At 35.9% G+C, this 25,222-nt stretch overlaps 1 protein-coding gene across 10 annotated transcripts in view; it reads right to left on the bottom strand.

Annotated features, from left to right (window-relative positions):
* C8H11orf65 (chromosome 8 C11orf65 homolog) overlaps positions 1-25,222 on the bottom strand; it is a 239,768-nt gene that overhangs the window by 146,415 nt on the left and 68,131 nt on the right. For 9 of the 10 annotated variants that reach the window (XR_013156584.1, XM_077113064.1, XM_077113066.1 and 6 more), the window contains 2 exons: positions 10,167-10,220; positions 9,848-10,048 (listed from right to left, as the gene is read on the bottom strand). Coding sequence is in view for 9 of the 10 variants with exons in the window: in XM_077113064.1 (XP_076969179.1) it covers positions 9,848-10,048; positions 10,167-10,220 (255 nt within the window). In the remaining variant the exon portion in view is untranslated. The remainder of the gene's footprint in view (positions 1-9,847; positions 10,049-10,166; positions 10,221-25,222) is intronic. The other variant, XM_077113063.1, reaches the window with a different exon arrangement.

Here is a 25,222-nt window from a genome sequence, read left to right as displayed (position 1 = left end):
TATTGATATTTCTTTTAGTTTCCAGTATCTTAGAGCAGCTAGAAGTAAAAACCTAAAATCGGGGAAATGTTACCCATTTCAAACTCTGAAATCTGTTCTACAACGAATTGTTGTGATGTGCCTTGAAATTTATTGCTTTTTGGTATATATGTTATTTTTCATAAAAAGGAAAAAAAAAGTTGATTGTGATGATTAAAAAATATTTATTCCTTCTAGTGTCCAATGTTCTGGAGCAGCTAGAAGGAAAAATCTGAGATGGTGGAATGGTAGCCCATGACAAACTCTGGGATCTGTCCTGTAACTGCTTGTTGAAGAGTAGTTTGAAAACTACTGCTTTTTTCTTTCTTTGCTTTATATATATGTTATATTATATATTTAAAAAAGAGTAAAAAAATAAATTCCAAGGAGGAAAGAGCCACGGAAGAATGTGGAAGCTTTCAGAGAAACGAGCTCTGCATCTTCACACATTTCCTGGGGGGTGAAGCTACTGAGGAGGTTACTTCAGTGAAGGTATGGCCTGACAGAATGAAGCCAAGTCTTAATCTTCTTTCTGGAAACCTGACAGCGGTGCCATGAGAGCAGCCAGAAGACAGAAGCCAATGGAACCCAGAAGAGCAGAGAAGACACCACCATGTGCATTGTCATGTGATGGGAGAGCCAAGGAGCCCCAAAGACTGCTGGCCAGCGGGAAGAGACCGTGCAGGGAGGGAGCCAGCCTCTGAAACCAGGAACCAATAAACAGCTGTTGTGAAGCCAAAAAAAAAAAAAAAAAAAAACTTTTTTTTTGAGGGGGTGTGCATAGGCTGGGAGTTGAGCCTGGTTGTCCAATGTGGCAGGCGGGCAATCTGCCACTGAACAACTTGTGCATCCCTGCACAGCTTTTTTTTGGGGGGGGGGGATGCATGGTCAGGGGATTGAACCCAGATCTCCTGCATGAAAGGCAAGTATTCTAACCACTGAACTACCCGTGCACCCCTGCACAGCTTTTAAAAGATCCTCAAGTAGAACTATAATCTACATGAGATTTAAGCCTTGGTTTGGCAGGAAATTACTAACAACGCAAAAGGAACTTTCAATGCAAAACTAAGTAAATACAAAACTTTGGATGACCGAAGTAAACCAACTTGCAAAATAACTTTGTTAAGATAATCAAATGCCCCAAACACAACAGAAAACCACAAAGCACATGAAGACCCAGTTAGAAATGGTCCGGCCAAACAACCAAGTCAAAGCATCAGAGGAAACACAGAATACAAAACAATTACTCAAGGATATTTATATAGAAATAAAGGATAACAGGAAGACACAAGAAGAGCACAAAAAAGAATCTGAAAGATTAAATAGAAAAATAGCAGATTCCACAGAGATGGAAGAAACAGTAGAACAAATGAGAAATATACTAGAGACACAATAGCAAATTCAAACAAGCAAAAGGAAGAATAAGTCAGTTAGAAGACTGAACAACTGAAATAGAGTGCACCCAAGATCAAACCACAAGAAAGATGGGAAAAAAAGGAATTGGATCCTAGGAAATGATGCTCAATAAAAGGCACACAAATTTAAGAATCATTGGTGTCCTAGAAGGAGAACAGAAGAGTAAAGGGCTGGGAAGGTTGGTTGAAGGCAAAAATCAGCAAAAACTTCCCAACCTTTATAAAATACATAAATATGCAATTAAAGAGGACCAATGAACCCCAAATAGAATAAAGCCAAATAGGGCTACTCTAAGACACATACCAATCATATGTTGAAGATAAGAAGAAAGTCCTGAAAGTAGCAAAAGAAAATTGATCTACTAAATATAAGGAAGAACACATAAGACTGAGTTCAGACTACTCAACAGGCACCATGGAGGCCAGAAGGCAATGGTATGATATATTTAAGATACTGAACAAAAAAGGCTTCCAGTCAAGAATTCTTTATCCAGCGATGTGTTTTTCAAAATTGAGGGAGAGATTAAAATCTTCAAAGACAAAGACTGAGAGTACTAGTTAAAAAGAGACCTGCCCTATAAGAAATACTAAAGGGAGTCACAACAAGTGAAGGAAAAAAAAAAAGGAAAGGGAGGGCTGGAGGATGGCACAAAAATTTAAAGGATAAAAAGAGAGGGTAAAAAAATATATCGATGCGATAAGTCAAAACTACAGGATAAGATAGTAGATTCAAGAATTGCTTTTACAGTAATGATTTTGAGCATTAACAGATTAAACTACCAATTAAAAGATATAGATTTGCAGAATGGATTAAAAAATATAATCCATCTAAGGTACATCTTAGACACAAGGACAGAAATAGATTGAAAGGCAAGGATGGAAAAAAGATGTTCTATGTAAATTGTAACCAAAAGAAAGCAGGAGAAGCTATACTAAATTCAGATAAAATAGACTTTAAATGTAAAGACATGATAAGAGATAAAGAAGGACTACTACATACTGATAAAATGAACAATTTACAAAGAAGAAATAACAATCATAAATGTTTATGCTCTCAATCAGGGAGGCAAACATTGGCAAAACTGAAGGTAGCTACAGATATTTCAACAATAATAGTGGGTGTGCCAGTTTAAAACTATGATGTAATCCAGAAAAGCTATGCTTTAATCCTGATCCAATCTTATGGGGCCAGACCTATTGTTTAGGATGGGAACCTTGATTGGATTGTTTCTAAAGATATAACACATCCAGTTGTGGGTGTGGCTTTTGATTAGATGGAGATGTGACACCACCCATTCAAGGTGGATCTGATTAGTTTACTAGAGTCCTTTAAAAGGAGAACCATTTTGGAGAAATCTTAGATGCAGATGCTTGGAGAACACTTGCTTCAGAGTTAATACAGATGTTTGAAGACGCTTGAAATGTTGACAGAGAGAATAGATGCTTAAATACAGGTAGAGCCTAGCAGACATCACCAAGTGCCTTCCATGAGATGCTAACCCAGGAGCTAAGTGAAGGCCCACAGATGCTTAGGGAGGATGTCACTGGCATCAGAAACTGGAAGCCATTGAATCAGGATGAAGGATCAACAGACGCAAGCCACATGCCTTCCCACATGACAGACATTGGTCTTTCATGAGTCAAGGTATTTTTCTCTGTATGCCTTAAGTTGGATATTTCTATGGCCTTAGAAATGGAAATTTGTAACATAATAAATTCCCTTTTTAAAAACCATTCCATTTCTGGTATATTGCATTCCAGCAGCTTTAACAAACTAAAACAGTGGGAGACATGAATACACCATTTTCCACCATAGATAGAACAAAGAGACGGAGAGGATCACAAGGAAATAGAGAACCTAAGCAATGCAAAAAATGAATTAGAACTAATATATATATATAGATCATTACATGCCCAAACACCAGGATATACATTCTTCTCTAGTGCACATGGAATATCCTCCAGAATAGATCATATGCTAGGACACAAAATAAGTCTTTATAAATTTAATAAGACTGAAATTATCCAAAACATTTTCTCTGATCACAACAGAATGAAACTGGAAATTAATAATCACCAAAGAACCAGAATGTTCACAAATACATGGAGATTAAACAACACACTCTTAAATAACCAGTGAGTCAAAGAAGAAATTGGTAGAGAAATTGGTAAATATCTGGAGATGAATGACAACAGGAATACAACATACAAGAATTTATTAGATGCAGCAAAGACAGTTCTGAGAGGGAAATGCATTGCCCTCAATGCCTATAATAAAAACACATCAATGAGCAAAAATTGCTCACCTGGAGAAATTAGAGAAAGAACACTAACTCAAAAGCAAATAAAAGAGAAATAACAAAGACTAAAGCAGAAAAAAACTGGAGAACAATAAACAATAGAAAGGATTAACAAAACCAAAAGTTTATTCTTTGTAAAAATCAATGGACCCTTAGCTAGGCTGACAAAGAAAAAAGAGAGAGGATGCAAATAAACAAAAACAGAAATGAGGGGGATTGTTACTATGATTTCTGAAAACATTTTTAAGAATCATGAGAATATTAAGAACAACTATATGCCAACAAACTAGACAACTTACATAAAATTGACAAATTCTCAGAAACATACAAACTACATATAAGGACTCAAGAAGAATAGAAAATCTCAACAAACCAATTATAAGTAAAGAGATTCAATCATCATCAAAAATATTCCCACAAAGAAAAGCCCAGGACCAGATGGCTTCACAGGGGAATTTTATCGAATATTCCAAAAGAACTAACCACAATCTTACTCAAACTCTAAGAAAATTTTCAGGAAAAAGGGATGCTACCTAATTCATTTTATGAACTAACATCACTCTAATATCAAAACTCAAAAAAGATGTTACAAGAAAGGAAAACTACAAATCAATTTCCCTAATGAACACAGATGCAACAATTCTCGACAAAATACTAGCAAATCAAATCCAATGACACATTAAAAGAATTATACATCACGACCAAGTGGGTTTACAACAGGAATGTAAAGGTGGTTCAACACAAGAAAATCACTCAAGGCAATACAGATTATTAACAAATGGAAAGGGAAAAATCACATGATCATCTTGATTGATACCGAAAAAGCATTCAACAAAATCCAGAGTCCTTTCCTTATAAAAACACTTCAAAAAGTAGGAACCAAAGGATAATTGCTTAATATCATGAAGGACATATATGAAAAACCCATAGCCAGTATCCTACTTAAAGGTAAGAGATTGAAAGCATGTCCCCTAAGATTGGGCATGAGACAATGAGGGCCATTTTCACTGCTATTGCTCAACATTGTACTAGAAGTCCTACCTGGAGCACAGGAGAAAGAAATAAAAAGTATCCAAATAGGGAAGAAAGAATTAAAACTTTCATTATTCGTAAATGACATGATTCTATACTTCAAAAACCCTAACAAATCTATGACAAAGCTATTTGAGCTAATAAACAAATTCAGCAGTGGGTAGATACAAAGATTAATGTACAAAAATCAGCAATATTTCTATATACAAGCAATGACATAACTAAGAAGACAGTTAAGGAAAAAAATCCACTCAAAATGGTGACCAAAAGAATCAGGTATCTAGGAATAAGCTTAACCAGGGATCTCAAGGGCTTGTACACAGAAAACTACAAAACATTGCTAAAAGAAATGTAAAGTGACCTGAATAGATGGAAAGACATTCCTGCTCATGCACAGGAATGCTGAAAGTCACTAAGATGTCAATTCTACCCAAATCAATCTACAGTTTCAATGCAATACTAAACAAAATCCTACCAACATACTTTGTTTTTTTGTTTTTTTCTACTTTGAAGACTTGGAAAAGCTAGTTGTTAAATTTATTTTGAAGGAAAAGAGACCCCCAAATAACTAAAGATATGCTAAAAAAAGAAGAGCAAATAAAAAGGATTAACATTTCCTGACTTTAAAGCTTACCATGAAGCCACAGTGGTCAAAACAGCATGGTATTGGCACAAAAAAGTATCAACCAATGGAATTGAATTGAGAGTGCACAGACCACCAAATCCATGGACAATTGATCTTCAATAAGACCCCTGAATTCACTGAATTCTCTTTTTAAATAAATGGGCCTGGGAGAATTGGATATCAAAAGCCAAAAGACTGAAAGAGGACCCCTACCTTATACCCTATAAAAAATTAATGCAAAATGGATTAAAGACCTAAATATAAGAGCCAGTACCATAACCCCTCTAGAAGAAAATGTAGGGACACATCTTCAAGATCGAGTAATAGGAGGTAGCTTCTTAAACTTTATACCTAAAGAACAAGAAGCAAAAGAAAAAACAGGTTAATCGGAACTCCTTAAAATTAAGAGGTTCTGTACCTCAAAGGACTTTATCAAAAAGATGAAGAGGCAGCCAACACAGTGGGAGAAATTATTTGCAAACCACCTATTGGATAAAGACTTGATATCCTATATCCACAAAGAAATTATACAGCTCAACAACAAAAGAACAAACAACTTAATTATAAAATAGGCACAAGATATAAATAGAAACTTTTCTGAAGAGCAAAAGTAGATGGCTAAAAAGCACACGAAGAGATGCTAATTTTCATTATCTATAAGGGAAATGTAAATCAAGAATACAATGAGATATCACCTCACACCTATAAGAATGGCTGCTACTAAACAAACAGAAAACTACAAGTGTTGGAGAGGATGTGGAGAAATTGGAACACTCATTCACTGCTGATGAGAATGTACAATGTCGCAGCTTCTGTGGAAAAGTTTGGTGGTTCCTTAGAAAACTAAATATTGAGTTGTCCTATGACAATTAGAGGCTTCAGAGGAAAGTTTGACAACCTGCTGGGTCTCACCTCAGTGAAACTTAATACTGATTACATCCACCTCCTGAGATGTGGGCCCGTCTGGTCTGGGAAATCTGACTGGTGATTTTGCTGTTTTCAATGGCCCCAAAGTGTAATGCTGAAGTGCTGCTTATTGTTCCTAAGCACAAGAAGGCTTTAATATGCCTCATAGAGAAAATACCTGTGTTAGATAACCTTCTTTCAGGCATGAGTTCAATGTTAATGAATCAACACCTTATTTAAGGGGCTCCAATTACTTGCTCTCAATGGAATTTATGATTAAACTTCCTTAAATTGATATTCAGAGGCTCTGTTTAAATGTTGCTCAAAAATATTTTCAAGATGATGAAATTGTTTCTTAATAGGGGTAAAGAAGGGCAGTCTAAAAGGCTGGTGAAACAAAGAACTTCTTAGGGAATCACTGTATACAAATTTAAGGAGAAATCAAAAGACATAAAGTGTCTTAAAGCTGAAACATATATAAAACAAGGTTATGTGTTTGTAGAAACCTAACCTTGTACTTCCCTTAGGGGTAACAGTTCAGTATTTGCTAATTCAGTGTACCAGGCAACTTTATAGAATGTATCTGACACAGGTGAGACAGGGGAGGAGGAAGGGGGAAGTGAACCTAAGACCCATACCAAAAAGTTCCTTTTGGCCTGCACACACTTACCCAGTCCCCCTCCCCTGCCCCCCCCCCACACACACCTTGCTCTCACTCAGGGTCGGCACCAATAAAAAGTGCAGATCATCAGTCCCTTATCAGCATAACCAGAGAGGGAAGGGCCCCACCAAGTCCTTACAATGCAAGAATCCTGACCTCAGTCTGCTTCTCCTTCTTTGGAGAATGCCCATGCTCATTTTCGAGCATGTACCTTCACTGCACATTAAAGTTTTAAGGTGAACACACTGGCTAGTCTTTGGAATCTTTGGCTCTACATACTAACTAGTCCTTGAGTTTTTTCCTGCAGCTGAGTTTCCTGTGGCTGAGTCAAGAACCTTCATAGTAGATGATATAGTGATACAACTTTTACAATATGACTGTGTGATTGTGAAAGCTATGTATCTGATGTTCCTTTTATCCAAGGTATGGACAGATGAGTAAAAAAATATGGATAAAACATAAATAAATAATAGGGGCAATAAGGAATAAAATAAACTGGGTAGATTGAAATACTAGTGGTCAATGAGAGGGAGGGGTAAGGGGTATGGGATGTATGAGTTTTTTCTTTTCATTTCTTTTTCTGGAGTGATGCAAATATTCTAAAAATGATCGTGGTGATGAATACACAACTATGTGATGAAATTGTGAGCCACTGATTGTACACCATGTATGGGACTGTATGTGCTGAAAATTTGTTAATAAAAATATATAAAAAAGAACCTTCATAATGTCAGCCCCTGGTGGGGAACTAGATTTCTCTGAGAATTCCCCCAGCTCTCTCGGCATGCAGCAGAGTATTCCCAGGGTTCTCCAGCAACCAGCAGAGAACTCCCAGGGTTCTCTAGCATCAAGCTTATTAAACTAGTTGGCTATACACACTGACTAGCCTTGAATTTCAAGAGCCAAGAACCCTTATGGTACCAGCCCTCGGTTGAAGTTTCAATTTCTCCAAGAACTCCCAGGGCTGTCCAGCTTGATAACTATGGCAAATAATGATAATAAACAGTAGTTTTCAGTCTAAGCTCTAAAAACACTTTTTTTCCCCTAATTCTGGATGTGGGAGTTCCTCTAACTTTAACATATCCACAATTTTTAACAACTTTTAACCTGTTCACACATTAATAAACAAACTAGTATCTACTCAAATATTATTCCACATATTTGAGGATATTACAGGATGGAATTGGTTTCTTTTAGCAGAATTTGATAAGGCCTCTCATAATCTGGCCCTTGCTAAACTCTCTGGCCTCTCACAACCTTACATTTCTGTTGCAACTAATATAATAGAATATAAATAGATATAGATATTCTCTTCTTCCTCTGAACCTTTGAACATGTTATTCTATCTACCAAGAATGCCTTTCCCCACCCTCCTCAACAGGTTAACTACTACTTATTCTTTGGTGTCAGCTTACATATTGGATCTTCTGTCATTCCTCTCTAAATCACAAGAACAGAGTTAGGTACCTCTACTATGAATCCTCCACAGCAGTATGTATTTGCCCCTATGAAAGCTTTTAATACATGTACTGCCCTCTATTGAAATACCTTGTTTAACTGATAGCCTCTTTAATTAAAAGACAAACTACCCTAGCTAGTACAATACCTGACACAGCTGGTATGCAACAGTAAGAATGAATGAATAAATTCACACCTTGATAATGTAAATGTAAATATAAAATAGAAAAAATTAATTTTACCTGGTGCAAAAAGAGAGACAACCCCCTCCTTTCCTTTTCTTACAGTACTTCCTTTTGAAAACTTTTAATTATAAATTCTTTCAAAAGTATATTGATCTTTTTAAAAACCAAAAAAGCCTTTGCCAGTTTTATAACCCAGGAATGTCTTTCTCAAAAACATTTAGCCATCTCTCTGAATTGTAAACATTAAGGAAGATAGCATTCTTATTTCCCCATTCCCATGGAAGTTTAACTTGATGTCTGGCCTCAAATTTTAACTATCTAACTGCGATAGAGCTACTGGCCAGTTGTATTATTCCTTTGGACAGAGGCAATTAGCAAACACTAAAGCAAACCCAATTACCAGGTGAATTAGAGATGAACTATGTGTGACAAATGGTGCTGTCAAGTTCTCTAACTTGAGGACTTGTTATTGTTTATCTTGAGAACATGTATATAATGGATTGTATCTGTTTGGCTATATAAAAGGGTAAGATTCTTTCCTTTGCAATTTATTTAGCAGACTCCCTATGATAAATTAGATTCTGGTTTTGTGCTTGTTCAATAAGATAATTGTTTTCATTTCTCTCCTACCTTTATGGAAAGGTATTATGGGTTGGGAGATTTCATTTTAAATTATATCTCCCCAACAATAAATTTTTACTTTTCATACCACATTCTACCAGAAGTTGAGAATTTGAGTGAAGATATTTGAGACCATATAAGCAGACTTCTAGGTCTATAGAACCAGAGTATGTTAACCTATAAAATATAGGCTGCCCCAAACCATAAACATTCAAATGATTTTGCATCAGTCTCTGTTGTTATACACTCTGTAACAGAAAATATACTGTTCTCAAGAAATTTGGCCTCTGGACCAAGGAATAACAGAGTTGATAACATCTTCAAATTTCCTTTGTTATAAAGATAGAACTACTGAGTTTCAGAGTACCAGAGTACCAGAGTACCTCAAATTGGTCTAGATTCAAGATTTATTATTCAAAGTAGAAGTATATGTGGGAAAAAAGAAAAATAACTGTACCTTGAAGTATCATTAGTTTGCTCAGAATGATTAACTTAAATGAGCAAAATTTATCATTTAAATTACTAGGATTTATTATTTTAAAAATAACTTTAAAATTAATATTCAAAAAGACAAATGGATCTCTAAATATATAAATTCAAAATTATTATTATTTCTTTTTTCTTACACTCTCAGAAACAGGCCTCCACCCATTGTTCTCTATACGATGATACCAGCCACTATGGTCGTCTTCCTGAAGAGTGTCACTTTTAATATATGATGTTTGTTTTGCTGGAAGTTTTGTGTAATCTTTAGGGCTGTTAGCACACATATCTTCAATATGTCTGTGAGTAAAAATTTTGTAGTATATATTGGGTGGAAAGTCAATCTGTAGACAAAAAAGTTCAAAAGACAATTATGGTCTAATTTTTAAATTGTTTTACATTTTAAAATATACATATTTCAAATTACATTAAACTACTAAATAAGAATTCATCTATACTTACTCCACCTAATCTGAATCGTACATTAATGCCAGCAGCAGCATCTAGAAGCTCTGCCTATAAGAAAAATATATTTACTCTTCAACGTTCTATATATATATCAATTCATTTCTTCTGTTATTTTGAAATAGTTAATGTTGCTTAGGAAATAGACTTAAAATAATTAATTTTAAATTATAAATTATTTTACGAGCTAAGGACTTTCTTTTTAAGATTGAAAAATTGTTTATTAATCAAATATATGACTATGAAACATCACAAATCCATACAATATAAATGCACTATTCAACAAAAGATATTACGCAAAGTCACTGTAATAATTTTTGAAACAAATTAATCCTCATATATATTATGTCATATACCAAAATAATCTCAGAAGCATTCAAAAGGCATAAAAAGAGTCACTAGAAACGCGGACTCCTGAAACATTAAAATTTGTCATATCCTTGCATTTCAGTTTCATTTACTATTAATATTAATTTCCTTTTCCTCTATAATTACAGTCATTTCCTACTTAGCACCAATGTTTCCCCAAATTAGACAGTCTATGCAAAAAAATATTTAAATGGTACCCAAACCCCAATGATACTAAAGCACAGTAAAATGCTTACACATGATAACAAATTATCATGTTAGCAGGTAAATGCTTAAAACAGCCTTCCCAATCACCACACAATTAATGTAGTAGTACTGTCTTTCTCCCAGCACTTCCAAATCTTCTTTGTTGATATTTGATGCACTTTTCCAAAACATCCAAGCGTGATTCAGCATTCAACCACTTATATCTGGAATGTAACCCGAAACTTTTCCTGTCTAATAGTTTGTCAATCTTGTATCGAGCTTTGAGGATGTAAATATAATTATTTTCCTCATAAAGTCACCTTAAAAATGGCATCTGAACATTAAAGCCCAGGAAAATGTTAACTAGATAAACATTCTATGGTTAAAACTTTTCAATCCTTGGTTCAGTTATCTTGTTAGCTAAGATGGTAAATTTTAACAGGCCTAAAGCAGCACAAGGAGCCCCCTCGATGGTATGGTAGGATATCATCACACCATTAGGATTGCAGTACACTTTGATAACTAGCTTGGCTTTTCACTTGTAAGAGACAAGAGCCCAAGTGCAACATGTTTTATCTTGAGTCCCAGTTCATCAAAGCAACAACAAATGGGACTACTAGTGTGGCTGCACAGGCAAACACAAGCACATGTGATTAATTCCTATTTTTCTCTTAGTGTAACTGTTCCTTTGCCTACTGTCTTTTTTAATTAATCTTTGCATTTGATGAAATATGAAAAAATAGGATCTTCTAAGAGCACAGAGAAGTCCAAGAAGGACAATATTAAAAGAGAAGCAGAATCTATCTGTGGACATTTGATAATTCAGGTAAACTTGGAATTTGTAGCTTATTAGCATACTGCCACCAAAGCACCAAGAATCAAATGTCAGCACAGTAAAACACTGGATTGTTTCTCTTTAATATAAGACTTGCACCCCAACATCTTCTCAAAGATAACGTAACTTCATCTTCATTTAACCTGTTTTGGTTAGTGCTATATTCAATTCTGATGATTTCTCGTAGCCTTTCAGTATTCAGTGACCTAATTAATGGTGAGTGACCTGGACTTACATTAAAAACCTTGATTACTGTGGCTTATTAACTAATCCAGCTATGTTAATTTATCTCTGCTTGTACTTCACATGCAACTTGTCAAATTCAGATCCAAATATTTGCCTTTGTCAACCCAAGGTGATATGCATCTGAAGGTATGTATGACTGAAGATAAGAGTTGATCAAGCAAGTTCTTCCATACATGATTGCTACCTGAGTGATGATCCTTAGCTTTGTCGATATAAGATTGTGAGAAATTTGGAACAAATTTAAAGAGTTAAGGATGTAACTCCAGCAATTTTAAAAATCAAACAGAATGGAACAGAACAGAAGGAAACATAATAGAAAATGTCAGATTGTATCCAATGAGTAAGCTAAACATTAACTCAAGGAATGTTTGTTTCTGTTGTGTACATATGCATATATGTATTTATATAAAATGCATTTTTTCACACAGGGGTCACAATCACAGAAGTTTTGAAAATCACTGACTTAAATCACTTTAAAATTTTTCTCCCTACCACATTACAATAAACAGTGTAATGTCTGGTCCATTTCTTCACATTCCTGACTGCCTACAGCTTCATTCAATGGACATGCACCCCACTTATGACAGACATTCTGAGTGTGCAGAGAGTGGTCTGGCACATAACATTTGCTCACTAAATATTTAATGAAGGAATTCACAGTTGAGTGGGAGATGTAAATCTAGTTAGGCAAAGATTAGGGGTAGAAATTCTTGGCTTTTGAAGATCAGCATTTTCCTGGCATGAAACATTTTCTGGTTCTTCCTAGTCGCTCTCCGTCTGTCTGCTCTGTGGTCCTCAGTTTTGTTTCCATTGATAGAAAGGCTTTCCCTCCTCAGGACAGTATGGAGGTCAATAATTCCAGGCTTCCATCCTTAGAATTCAGTTGAGAGTGGCATCAATTTAACAATTCTGGAGGCCAGAACTTACTTTCTTATTGAAAACCCAATATGTAAAACAGCTTATTTGATAATTGAAAAATTATACCTTCTATGCAATATATAAGTATAAAACTATATTTTCCTACTATGCAATATATAAGTATAAAACTATACAAACATTATCAGAGATCAAGGCAGCTAATTTACAATTTAGAGATTTCAGGTATTTATCTCTGTCTATTCCAGTATACCATGCAATATATAAGTATAAAACTATATTTTCCTACTATGCAATATATAAGTAAAAGTGATTTGCTTACTCATTGAACAGAAGTTTTAAAAGAGTCTACAAATACATAATGAGACTAATAATATCTTATATGTAAATTCAGAGAAAAATTTGTGACTGGTCAACCTAAGTTCACTAGCAGATGGTAGGTCCTGACTAGCTCTTGTTAAACAAAAAATACATGAATAAATTTTCTTATAACTGTATATAATAGGTCTTCTAAATTTAGTGTACTGCACCACAAAGAAAGAAAAGGAAAAGAATGTTCGTCCTTTATCTGAAGAAAGTTCAACCTTGTTTCCTGATAATATTGTTAGATGAGAAAACAGATGTTACTCTTAAATTATTAAGCCTATAAACATTAAAGACATTAATTTTGCAGAACTTTTATTAGACATTAAAATACATATGTATACATTTATTCACTAAAATGAACAAATCTGAAATATACAGCTCCATGAGTTTTTACATATGTACATATCCATGAAACCACCACCTAATCAAAATATAGAACATATTTAGTATTCCAGTTTGTTCTCCCTTGTTCCCTCCCTGTCTATAACTGAGAAATCAAGATTTAAGCAATGATTTTAATTTCTGAATCATTATATAATAGATATTCTTTTTTTACTTTCTGGTATACTGGAATAGACAGAGATAAATACCTGAAATCTCTAAATTGTAAATTAGCTGCCTTGATCTCTGATAATGTTTGTATAGCCTTTATCTTCTGCTCCTGTGATTGCAAAAACCTTGTAACTAACCATTTGTACCCAGAAAGCCAGTTTTTCAACTTTAGAGTCTGGTAATCACTAAAAACAGCCCTAATGTTTATTAATAAAGGGTACTGAGTCAGCTTAGAACTAACCCACCCCAGGTCCAAAGTTATCTTGATATCTGAGGCTGGATCTAACCAAAGTGGGCCCACCTGACTTGCATAGCTCAGATTTTAACCTACAAGTCACCTGTACCTCATTCTGCCATTTTCTTACATATGTTCTGTGACTAAGCATGGAATCAATGCGCATGTCCAGTAATTAGATCACCTCTAATTACATCATTTGGGGCCACTATGCTCATTATCCTAAACCCTGCCCATCTTTTTCTCTAATAAAATTGTCAGGATTACTGCAGTTTGGGGAGACAGGTTTTGGGCCGATAAGCCATCTGCTCTCCTACTACACCACCAGGAAACCCTAGTGTCTCAGGAATTGATTTATTGAGTGTGTCAGGCAAAAGAATCCATGGCCTTTGTCTGGTAACAAGCCTATAAAATCCTCCCCAAATCCCTTTGTTTGACCTATAGCAACAAAGGTTACTGTGGTAGGTTTTTTTTTTTCCTTTTCCACCAACTTTTTATTTTGAAAATGTTCTATCCTACAGAAAAATGGAAAGAATGCTACACCAAACATCTACATATGTTTAATCTGAATTTTACAATTATTAACATTTGCTACATCTGCTTTTTGACTCTCTCTGTTTCTCTGTCTCTCTCGCCACACAAGCATACATGCAGATACACACACATTTTGCTGCTGTTATTGAATGATTTGAAATTTGTAGCCAACCCTAGATTAGTTTTTGCCTGCTACTGAACTTCATATAAAAGGAATTACACATTTTTTACTCTTTTGTCGTCTGGCTTCTTTCACTCAAAACAAATCCATGATTACTCTGAGATTCATCCATGTGTCTTCATATAGCAGTAGTTAGTTCTTTTTCATTATATTTAGTATTCCGTCATAATATATACTTATTTTGTCCATTAATTCTATTATTGATGGGATTTTAAGCTGTCTCCAGTTTGGGGTTATTATGAATAAAACTGCTATGAATAGTCTTGTATTTACTTTTGGTGGACTATAGCAGTCATTTTTCCTGGTTATATACTCAGAAGTGGAATATGGAAAGTCAATAGGTATATGTACATGATTAGCCATACTAAATACAAATTGTATTCCAAAGTTTTTACACGAATTTACCACCCACTAGCAATCTATGATAGTTCTGGTTATTCCACATCCTTGGCAGGACATGGTATTTCAATCCTTCAAGTTTTCATCATTCTCCTAGGGGTATGATTAAAGTTCACAGTAGTTTGAATTTGCATTTCCTTAAGGACTAACAATATTGAGCATCTTTTCATATGTTTATTAGCTATTTGGATATATCAGTCTTGCTAGATGTTAATCAATTTTATCAGTCTAGTAAAGAATCAAGTAGCTTTGACAATTTTCTCTAGTCTACTTTTTATTCATTGATTACTAATTTTGTTTTTATTATTTTCTTCTTTTCATTTTCTTTGGCCTCAATTTCCTTATCCTTTTCAAGTTTCTTGAGGTGTAAGCTTAGCAAATTGATTTTCAATCTTTCTTCTTTTCTAATATATGCATTTAGAACTATAAATTTCTCTCAGCTATACTTTAATTGCATTCCAGAAGCTCTGATCTGTCACATTTTCATTATCACACAATTCAAAATATTTTCTAGTTTATATAGTGCTTTCCTTCTCTTTTAGTTTATGGTTATTTAATATATTATTAATTAATGTTCATACATTTGATGATCTTCGAGTTCATTTACTATTATTGATTTCTAGGTTAATTCCACTGGAGCAAGAAAACATTCTCTATGGTTTAAACCCTTTGAAATTTATTGATACTTGATTTGAGGCTCATCATTTGCTCTATTTTAAAAAATATTTCACGTTCACTTAAAGACAACACTAGTTTTGCAGAACCTTAGAAATCTGCAGCGTTGGTTATGGTATTCTATATATGCCAATTATGCCAATATGTTAAAATCTTTTATAACCTCTACCGATTTGTTTTGTCTTCTTGTTATATCAATTACTAAGACAGTTCTGTTAAAATCTCTGAGTATGATTCCTTTATTTCTTCTGGTAGTTATGTTTTTGCCTTACATATTAAAGATTTGTTGGGGATTGAATAATATCCCTCACAACATGTTCAAGTCCTAACCCCTGGTCCTGTGGGTGTGAATCCATTCATAAACAGCAACTTTGAAGCTGCTATTATCAGTTAATATGAGAACAAACTCGATGAAGGCAAGCCTTAACCCAGTATGGCTGAAGTCCTTATAAGTAAAGGAAATTGGACATGGATGCATAAATCAGAAGCCAGGAGGATGTCATCAACATGGCAATCTAAAGAGCTACTGAAAATCTCTTCCCATGGATTCAATGGAAAAAAAGGACAATTCTGAATTTTCAAAGTTCTAGAGGAAGGTATAGACTGGAGAAAATTCCGGTAGGTGCTGAATTGAAGAGAGATAAATATCAGGTAGGAAATCTTGGTATAGGAGTAGACAGTCCTCTCCTTTCCCCCTCACTTGGTCTCACATACAATAGGGGTGGGTCACAGAAACAGCAGCTGCAATCCCTTCACTGGGGATACAGGATAACAATTCTTTCACAGCACACAGACCCCCACATTTGGAGACCTGGGAACAGGTTAGGACATCTCAAGACCCAGGTGAGTGAGAAATAAAGAGCCTGAGAAAACATGGACACAGTCTATATTTCCAGTCCTGGGTCCATAAGCAGCTTCCCCCATCCCTGAGGGAAACAGCAGCTGGTGGTGTGATCCCTGCCTGGTGGTCAGATGAATACTGGGTCACCTGGAGAAGTCCTCTGGCACAAATAAATACAGCCCCTCATTGAGCCAGATTTTGGCAACCGAATAAAGGGCACAGGAAACCTGAAGTTTTCAAACAGCACCATCTACTGGACAGAACAGGAAGTGCAAGGGAATTGAAGGGCTTTTTCAGATACTCCCAGAGAATATATCAGAACCATTGGGACTGGTCTAGACCCCCTGTATGGGAACCTGCCCCTGTGTTGGCTGAGAAATACAGACAACCCAACTGTTAAGGAAGTGACCTAAAACAAACACAGGTCTTGTGTACCAGTGAAAAATAGCACCATGGGGACCCAGCAAACTTGTTTTACCCACACAGAGACCTTGCAGTGGTGTCTAGTGCCTCCTTCTCATCCTGAGGCAGGCCACTGAGTGTGTCTGGTTTTGGAGGGTACAAGGAGCAGAGCCAACTAGAACCAGAAAAACAAGAGTTGAAAAATTCTGACCAGTTAAACAGAAGTTATTCTAGAGTTCTAGAATAAGTTGAACCGAATGCCAAAGAATGATAGAGAACAAAGCCAAATAGCAAGAAAAGTCTAGGTAAGAGTGAAAACAACTTCCAAAATAAAATAATCAAGGAGATCAGATGCCTCAGTACCAGTAAAAAATTAGGAGTCACACTAGGAAAAACAATGATATGACCCAGTAAAAAGAACAAACTAACACTTTTAAGGAGATACAGGAGTTGAAACAACTAATTAATATTCAAACAAACATGCCAAATCAATTTTAAAATCAAATCAGTGAGTTGAGGGAAGATACGACCAAAGACATGAAGGATATTAAAAAAAAAAAGTGTGACTATGAGGAATGTGAAAGCTTGAAAACACAAATGGTAGATCTTATGGGAATGAAAGGCACAAAAGATAAAAATAAAATGGCAACTTAAAAACATCAATTTTATCAATCTAATCAAAGATTTGAAGAGGTAGAAAAAAAGAATTAGTGATCTTGAGGACAGGCATTTGAAATACTATACACAAAAGAAAAGATAGGGAAAAGAATGGAAAAATAGGAGCAGGATGTCAGGAAATTAAATAAGAGCATGAAGTATGTGAATTTATATGTTTGGGTATCCCAGAAGGAGAAGAGAAAGGAAAAGTGGCAGAAAGAATAATGAAGAAAATAATCACTGAAAATTTCCTAGGGAGAATGAAAGATGTAAAATTACAGATCCAAGAAGCATGGCATACCATACCCCAAACAGAATAGATCCAAACAGATCTACTACAAGACACTTGCTATTAGGACTGTCAAATGTCAAAGCCAAATAGAGAATTCTGATAGCAGCAAGAAAAAGCAATCCATTGCATACAGAGGAAGCTCGATAAGACTATATGCATATTTGTCAGCAGAAACTATGGAGGCGAGAAGGCAATGGTATATATTTAAGATACTGAAAGAGAAAAACTGCCCACCAAAATTTCTATACCTGGCAGAAGTGTACTTCAAAATTAAGAGTTTAAAATATTTTCAAACAGACACAGAGAATTTGTGAACAAGAGATCTACTCTACAAGGAATACTAAAGGGAGCACTACAGTAGATAGGAAAAGACAGAAGAGAGAGGTCTGGAGAAGACTGTAGAAATGAAGACTATCAATAAAGGTAAAAAGGGAGGGGGACTTCCTGGAAGATGGCGGCTTAGTAAGACGCGCGGATCTTAGTTTCTTCTCCAGGACACCTACTAGGGGAGTAGAAACGATACAGAAAGCGCCCAAAGCCACAACAGAGATAAAAAAGACAGCGTACCCCATCCTGGAACGGCTGGCTGGCTGAGAGAAGCAGCTCGGGTGAGATCGCCGAGGCGCGCGGGCCTTACCGGGCGGGGTGGCAAGCGGCCGGAGTTACTCCCTTCCCCCTTCCCGGGCCGGCTGGGAGAATTGGAGAGGCGGTCCCCTGAAACAAAGACGGCTGGCGCCCACACCACGCGCAGCCCCCGGACCAACTGAGAGAATTGGATCGGAAATCCCCAGGCCGTGGAGAACGGTGACGGGTGGGGGAGGCCCCTTCCAAACCCGTGACTCCCGGGGAACGTGCACTCTCTCGGGCGGACCGCTGCCGCTGGTGCCCTCCCGCCACGTTTGTTGCCCAGGGCCGACTAGGAAATTCGGACGGGCTCTTTCCCTGGCTGCGGCGACCAGCAACCCTCCCTGCGTTCGGACACCCTCCCTGCGTTCGGACCCCGGGCCGGCTCAAGCCGCTTCGGCTAGCGAACCCCCAGGACGGCGAGAGTTTTCCAAAGTTTAAGGTCCCACAGCACCTTTTACTGGTGGGACCCGCAGACAAACGTGTGCCACGAGCGCCACCTACTGGACAGGATAAGAAAAACAGAACCCAGAGATTTCACAGAAAAATATTACAACCTTGCTGGGTCCAACACCAAGAGAAATCTGAATAAATGCCCAGACGCCAGCAGCAGAAGATAACTGTCCACGCTCAAAAGATTGAGAATATGGCTCAGTCAAAGGAACAAACCAATAGCTCAAATGAGACACAAGAGCTGAGACAACTAATGCTGAATATATGAACAGAAATGGAAAACCTCTTCAAAAATGAAATCGATAAATTGAGGGAGGACATGAAGAGGACATGGGCTGAACATAAAGAAGAAATAGAAAAACTGAAAAAACAAATCGCAGAACTTATGGAAGTGAAGGATAAAGTAGCAAACATAGAAAAAATAATGGATAGCTACAATGATAGATTTAAAGAGACAGAAGATAGAATTAGTGATTTGGAGGATGGAACATCTGAATTCCAAAAAGAAACAGAAACTATAGGGAAAAGAATGGAAAAATTTGAACAGGGTATCAGGGAACTCAAGGACAATATGAACCGCACAAATATACGTGTTGTGGGTGTCCCAGAAGGAGAAGAGAAGGGAAAAGGAGGAGAAAAACTAATGGAAGAAATTATCACTGAAAATTTCCCAACTCTTATGAAAGACCTAAAATTACAGATCCAAGAAGTGCAGCGCACCCCAAAGAGATTAGACCCAAATAGGCGTTCTCCAAGACACTTACTAGTTAGAATGTCAGAGGTCAAAGAGAAAGAGAAGATCTTGAAAGCAGCAAGAGAAAAACAATCCATTACATACAAGGGAAACCCAATAAGACTTTGTGTAGATTTCTCAGCAGAAACCATGGAAGCTAGAAGACAGTGGGATGATATATTTAAATTACTAAAAGAGAAAAACTGCCAACCAAGACTCCTATATCCAGCAAAATTATCCTTCAAAAATGAGGGAGAAATTAAAACATTCTCAGACAAAAAGTCACTGAAAGAATTTGTGACCAAGAGACCAGCTCTGCAAGAAATACTAAAGGGAGCACTAGAGTCAGATACAAAAAGACAGAAGAGAGAGATATGGAAAAGAGTGTAGAAAGAAGGAAAATCAGATATGATATATATAATACAAAAGGCAAAATGTTAGAGGAAAATATTATCCAAACAGTAATAACACTAAATGTCAATGGACTGAATTCCCCAATCAAAAGACATAGATTGGCAGAATGGATTAAAAAACAGGATCCTTCTATATGCTGTCTACAGGAAACACATCTTAGACCCAAAGATAAACATAGGTTGAAAGTGAAAGGTTGGGAAAAGATATTTCATGCAAATAACAACCAGAAAAGAGCAGGAGTGGCTATACTAATAGCCAACAAATTAGACTTCAAATGTAAAACAGTTAAAAGAGACAAAGAAGGACACTATATACTAATAAAAGGAACAATTAAACAAGAAGACATAACGATCATAAATATTTACGCACCGAATCAGAATGCCCCAAAATACGTGAGGAATATACTGCAAACACTGAAAAGGGAAATAGACTCATATACCATAATAGTTGGAGACTTCAACACACCACTCTCATCAAGGGACAGAACATCTAGACAGAGGATCAACAAAGAAATAGAGAATCTGAATATTACTATAAATGAACTAGACTTAATAGACATTTATAGGACATTACATCCCACAACAGCAGGATACACCTTTTTCTCAAGTGCTCATGGATCATTCTCAAAGATAGACCATATGCTGGGTCACAAAGCAAGTCTTAACAAATTTAAAAAGATTGAAATCTTACACAACACTTTCTCGGACCATAAAGGAATGATGTTGGAAATCAATAATAGGCAGAGTGCCAGAAAATTCACAAATACGTGGAGGCTCAACAACACACTCCTAAACAACGACTGGGTCAAAGAAGAAATTGCAAGAGAAATTAGCAAATACCTCGAGGCGAATGAAAATGAAAACACAACATATCAAAACTTATGGGACGCAGCAAAGGCAGTGCTAAGAGGGAAATTTATTGCTCTAAATGCCTATATCAGAAAAGAAGAAAAGGCAAAAATTCAGGAATTAACTATCCATTTGGAAGAACTGGAGAAAGAACAGCAAGCTAACCCCAAAGCAAGCAAAAGGAAAGAAATAACAAAGATTAGAGCACAAATAAATGAAATTGAAAACATGAAAACAATAGAGAAAATCAATAAGGCCAGAAGTTGGTTCTATGAGAAAATCAATAAGATTGATGGGCCCTTAGCAAGATTGACAAAAAGAAGAAGAGAGAGGATGCAAATAAATAAGATCAGAAATGGAAGAGGAGACATAACTACTGACCTCACAGAAATAAAGGAGGTAATAACAGGATACTATGAACAACTTTACGCTAATAAATACAACAATTTAGAGGAAATGGACGGGTTCCTGGAAAGACATGAACAACCAACTTTGACTCAAGAAGACATAGATGACCTCAACAAACCAATCACAAGTAAAGAAATTGAATTAGTCATTCAAAAGCTACCTAAAAAGAAAAGTCCAGGACCAGATGGCTTCACATGTGAATTCTACCAAACGTTCCAGAAAGAATTAGTACCAATTCTCTTCAAACTCTTCAAAAAAATCGAAGTGGAGGGAAAACTACCTAATTCATTCTATGAAGCCAACATCACCCTCATACCAAAACCAGGCAAAGATATTACAAAAAAAGAAAACTACAGACCAATCTCTCTAATGAATACAGATGCAAAAATCCTCAATAAAATTCTAGCAAATCGTATCCAACAACACATTAAAAGAATTATACATCATGACCAAGTAGGATTCATCCCAGGTATGCAAGGATGGTTCAACATAAGAAAATCAATTAATGGAATACACCATATCAACAAATCAAAGCAGAAAAATCACATGATCATCTCAATTGATGCAGAGAAGGCATTCGACAAGATTCAACATCCTTTCCTGTTGAAAACACTTCAAAAGATAGGAATACAAGGGAACTTCCTTAAAATGATAGAGGGAATATATGAAAAACCCACAGCTAATATCATCCTCAATGGGGAAAAATTGAAAACTTTCCCCCTAAGATCAGGAACAAGACAAGGATGTCCACTATCACCACTATTATTCAACATTGTGTTGGAGGTTCTAGCCAGAGCAATTAGACAAGAAAAAGAAATACAAGGCATCAAAATTGGAAAGGAAGAAGTAAAACTATCACTGTTTGCAGACGATATGATACTATACGTCAAAAACCTGGAAAAATCCACAACAAAACTACTAGAGCTAATAAATGAGTACAGCAAAGTAGCAGGTTACAAGATCAACATTCAAAAATCTGTAGCATTTCTATACACTAGTAATGAACAAGCTGAGGGGGAAATCAAGAAACGAATCCCATTTACAATTGCAACTAAAAGAATAAAATACCTAGGAATAAATTTAACTAAAGAGACAAAAAACCTATATAAAGAAAACTACAAAAAACTGCTAAAAGAAATCACAGAAGACCTAAATAGATGGAAGGGCATACCGTGTTCATGGATTGGAAGACTAAATATAGTTAAGATGTCAATCCTACCTAAATTGATTTACAGATTCAATGCAATACCAATCAAAATCCCAACAACTTATTTTTCAGAAATAGAAAAACCAATAAGCAAATTTATCTGGAAGGGCAGGGTGCCCCGAATTGCTAAAAACATCTTGAGGAAAAAAAACGAAGCTGGAGGTCTCGCGCTGCCTGACTTTAAGGCATATTATGAAGCCACAGTGGTCAAAACAGCATGGTATTGGCATAAAGATAGATATATCGACCAATGGAATCGAATAGAGTGCTCAGATATAGACCCTCTCATCTATGGACATTTGATCTTTGATAAGGCAGTCAAGCCAACTCACCTGGGACAGAGCAGTCTCTTCAATAAATGGTGCCTAGAGAGCTGGATATCCATATGCAAAAGAATGAAAGAAGACCCATCTCTCACACCCTATACAAAAGTTAACTCAAAATGGATCAAAGATCTAAACATTAGGTCTAAGACCATAAAACAGTTAGAGGAAAATGTTGGGAGACATCTTATGGATCTTACAACTGGAGGCGGTTTTATGGACCTTAAACCTAAAGCAAGAGCACTGAAGAAGGAAATAAATAAATGGGAACTCCTCAAAATTAAACACTTTTGTGCATCAAAGAACTTCATCAAGAAAGTAGAAAGACAGCCTTCACAATGGGAGACAATATTTGGAAATGATATATCAGATAAAGGTCTAGTATCCAGAATTTATAAAGAGATTGTTCATCTCAACAACAAAAAGACAGCCAACCCAATTACAAAATGGGAAAAAGACTTGAACAGACACCTCTCAGAAGAGGAAATACGGATGGCCAAGAGGCACATGAAGAGATGCTCAATGTCCCTGGCCATTAGAGAAATGCAAATCAAAACCACAATGAGATATCATCTCACACCCACCAGAATGGCCATTATCAACAAAACAGAAAATGACAAGTGCTGGAGAGGATGCGGAGAAAGAGGCACACTTATCCACTGTTGGTGGGAATGTCAAAGGGTGCAACCACTGTGGAAGGCAGTTTGGCGGTTCCTCAAAAAGCTGAATATAGAATTGCCATACGACCCAGCAATACCATTGCTAGGTATCTACTCAAAGGACTTAAGGGCAAAGACACAAACGGACATTTGCACACCAATGTTTATAGCAGCATTATTTACAATTGCAAAGAGATGGAAACAGCCAAAATCTCCATCAACAGAAGAGTGGCTAAACAAACTGTGGTATATACATACAATGGAATATTATGCAGCTTTAAGACAAGATAAACTTATGAACCATGTAATAACATGGATGGACCTAGAGAATATTATGCTGAGTGAATCCAGCCAAAAACTAAAGGACAAATACTGTATGGTCCCACTGATGTGAACGGACATTCGAGAATAAACTTGAAATATGTCATTGGTAACAGAGGTCAGCAGGAGTTAGAAACAGGGTAAGACAATGGGTAATTGAAGCTGAAGGGATACAGATTGTGCAACAGGACTAGATACAAAAACTCAAAAATGGACAGCACAATAATACCTAATTGTAAAGTAATCATGTTAAAACACTGAATGAAGCTGCATCTGAGCTATAGGTTTTTGTTTTGTTTTGTTTTGATTTTACTATTATTACTTTTATTTTTTTCTCTATATTAACATTCTATATCTTTTTCGGTTATGTTGCTAGTTCTTCTAAACCAATGCAAATGTACTAAGAAATGATGATCATGCATCTATGTGATGATGTTAAGAATTAATGATTGCATGTGTAGAATGGTATGATCTCTAAATGTTGGGTTAATTTCTTTTTTTCCGTTAATTAAAAAAAAAAAAAAAAAGAGAAGGGATAATTGGAGATGAAGGGATACAGACTGTACAACGGGACTGGATATAAAAACTCAGAAATGGACAGCACAATACTACCCAATTGTAATGCAATTATGTTAAAACACTGAATGAAGCTGCATGTGAGGTATAGGTTTTTTGTTTTTTTTTTTTTGTTTTTTTTTCTTTCTATTATTGTTTTAATTCTTATTCTGTTGTCTTTTTATTTCTTTTTCTAAATCGATGCAAATGTACTAAGAAATGATGAATATGCAACTATGTGATGTTATTAAGAATTACTGATTGTACATGTAGATTGGAATGATTTCTAATTGTTTTGTTAATTCTTTTTTTAATTAATAAAAAAATATTTCAAAAAAAAAACAAAAAAACAAAACAAACAAAAAAAAATAAATAATAATAAAATAAATGCTTGAAAAAAAAAAAAAAGGGAGGGAAAAATCAGATATGATATATCAGAATAACGCCATTACACATGCAACAACGTGGATGAAACTTGAGGACATTATGTTGAGGGAAATTAGCCAGAAACAATAGGACAAATACTGTAGGGCTTCACTAATATGAACTGACACTAATGAGCGAACTTTGAGAGTTCAAGTTGAGAACACAGGTTATCAGGAAATAGAAAGAGGATAGAGACTGGGCATTTGATGCTGAAGAAGTACAGAATGTTCAACATGATTGATTGTAAAGATCTAGAAATGGATAGCACAATTCTATTTGATGGTAGTACAATATTGTAAGTACACTGAACAAACTTGAGAGTGCATATGGTTAAAAGAGGAAGGTTGGGGCACTACAGCACCAGAAGGAAAAATAGAATATAAAGTCTGGAACTGTATAACTCAATGAAACCTTGAGTTGACAATGAGGATGACTG

Source organism: Tamandua tetradactyla, chromosome 8 (genome assembly GCF_023851605.1).
Source record: "Tamandua tetradactyla isolate mTamTet1 chromosome 8, mTamTet1.pri, whole genome shotgun sequence".
NCBI classification, from domain to species: Eukaryota; Metazoa; Chordata; class Mammalia; order Pilosa; family Myrmecophagidae; genus Tamandua; species Tamandua tetradactyla.
This window is presented reverse-complemented; position numbering and strand designations above follow the sequence as displayed.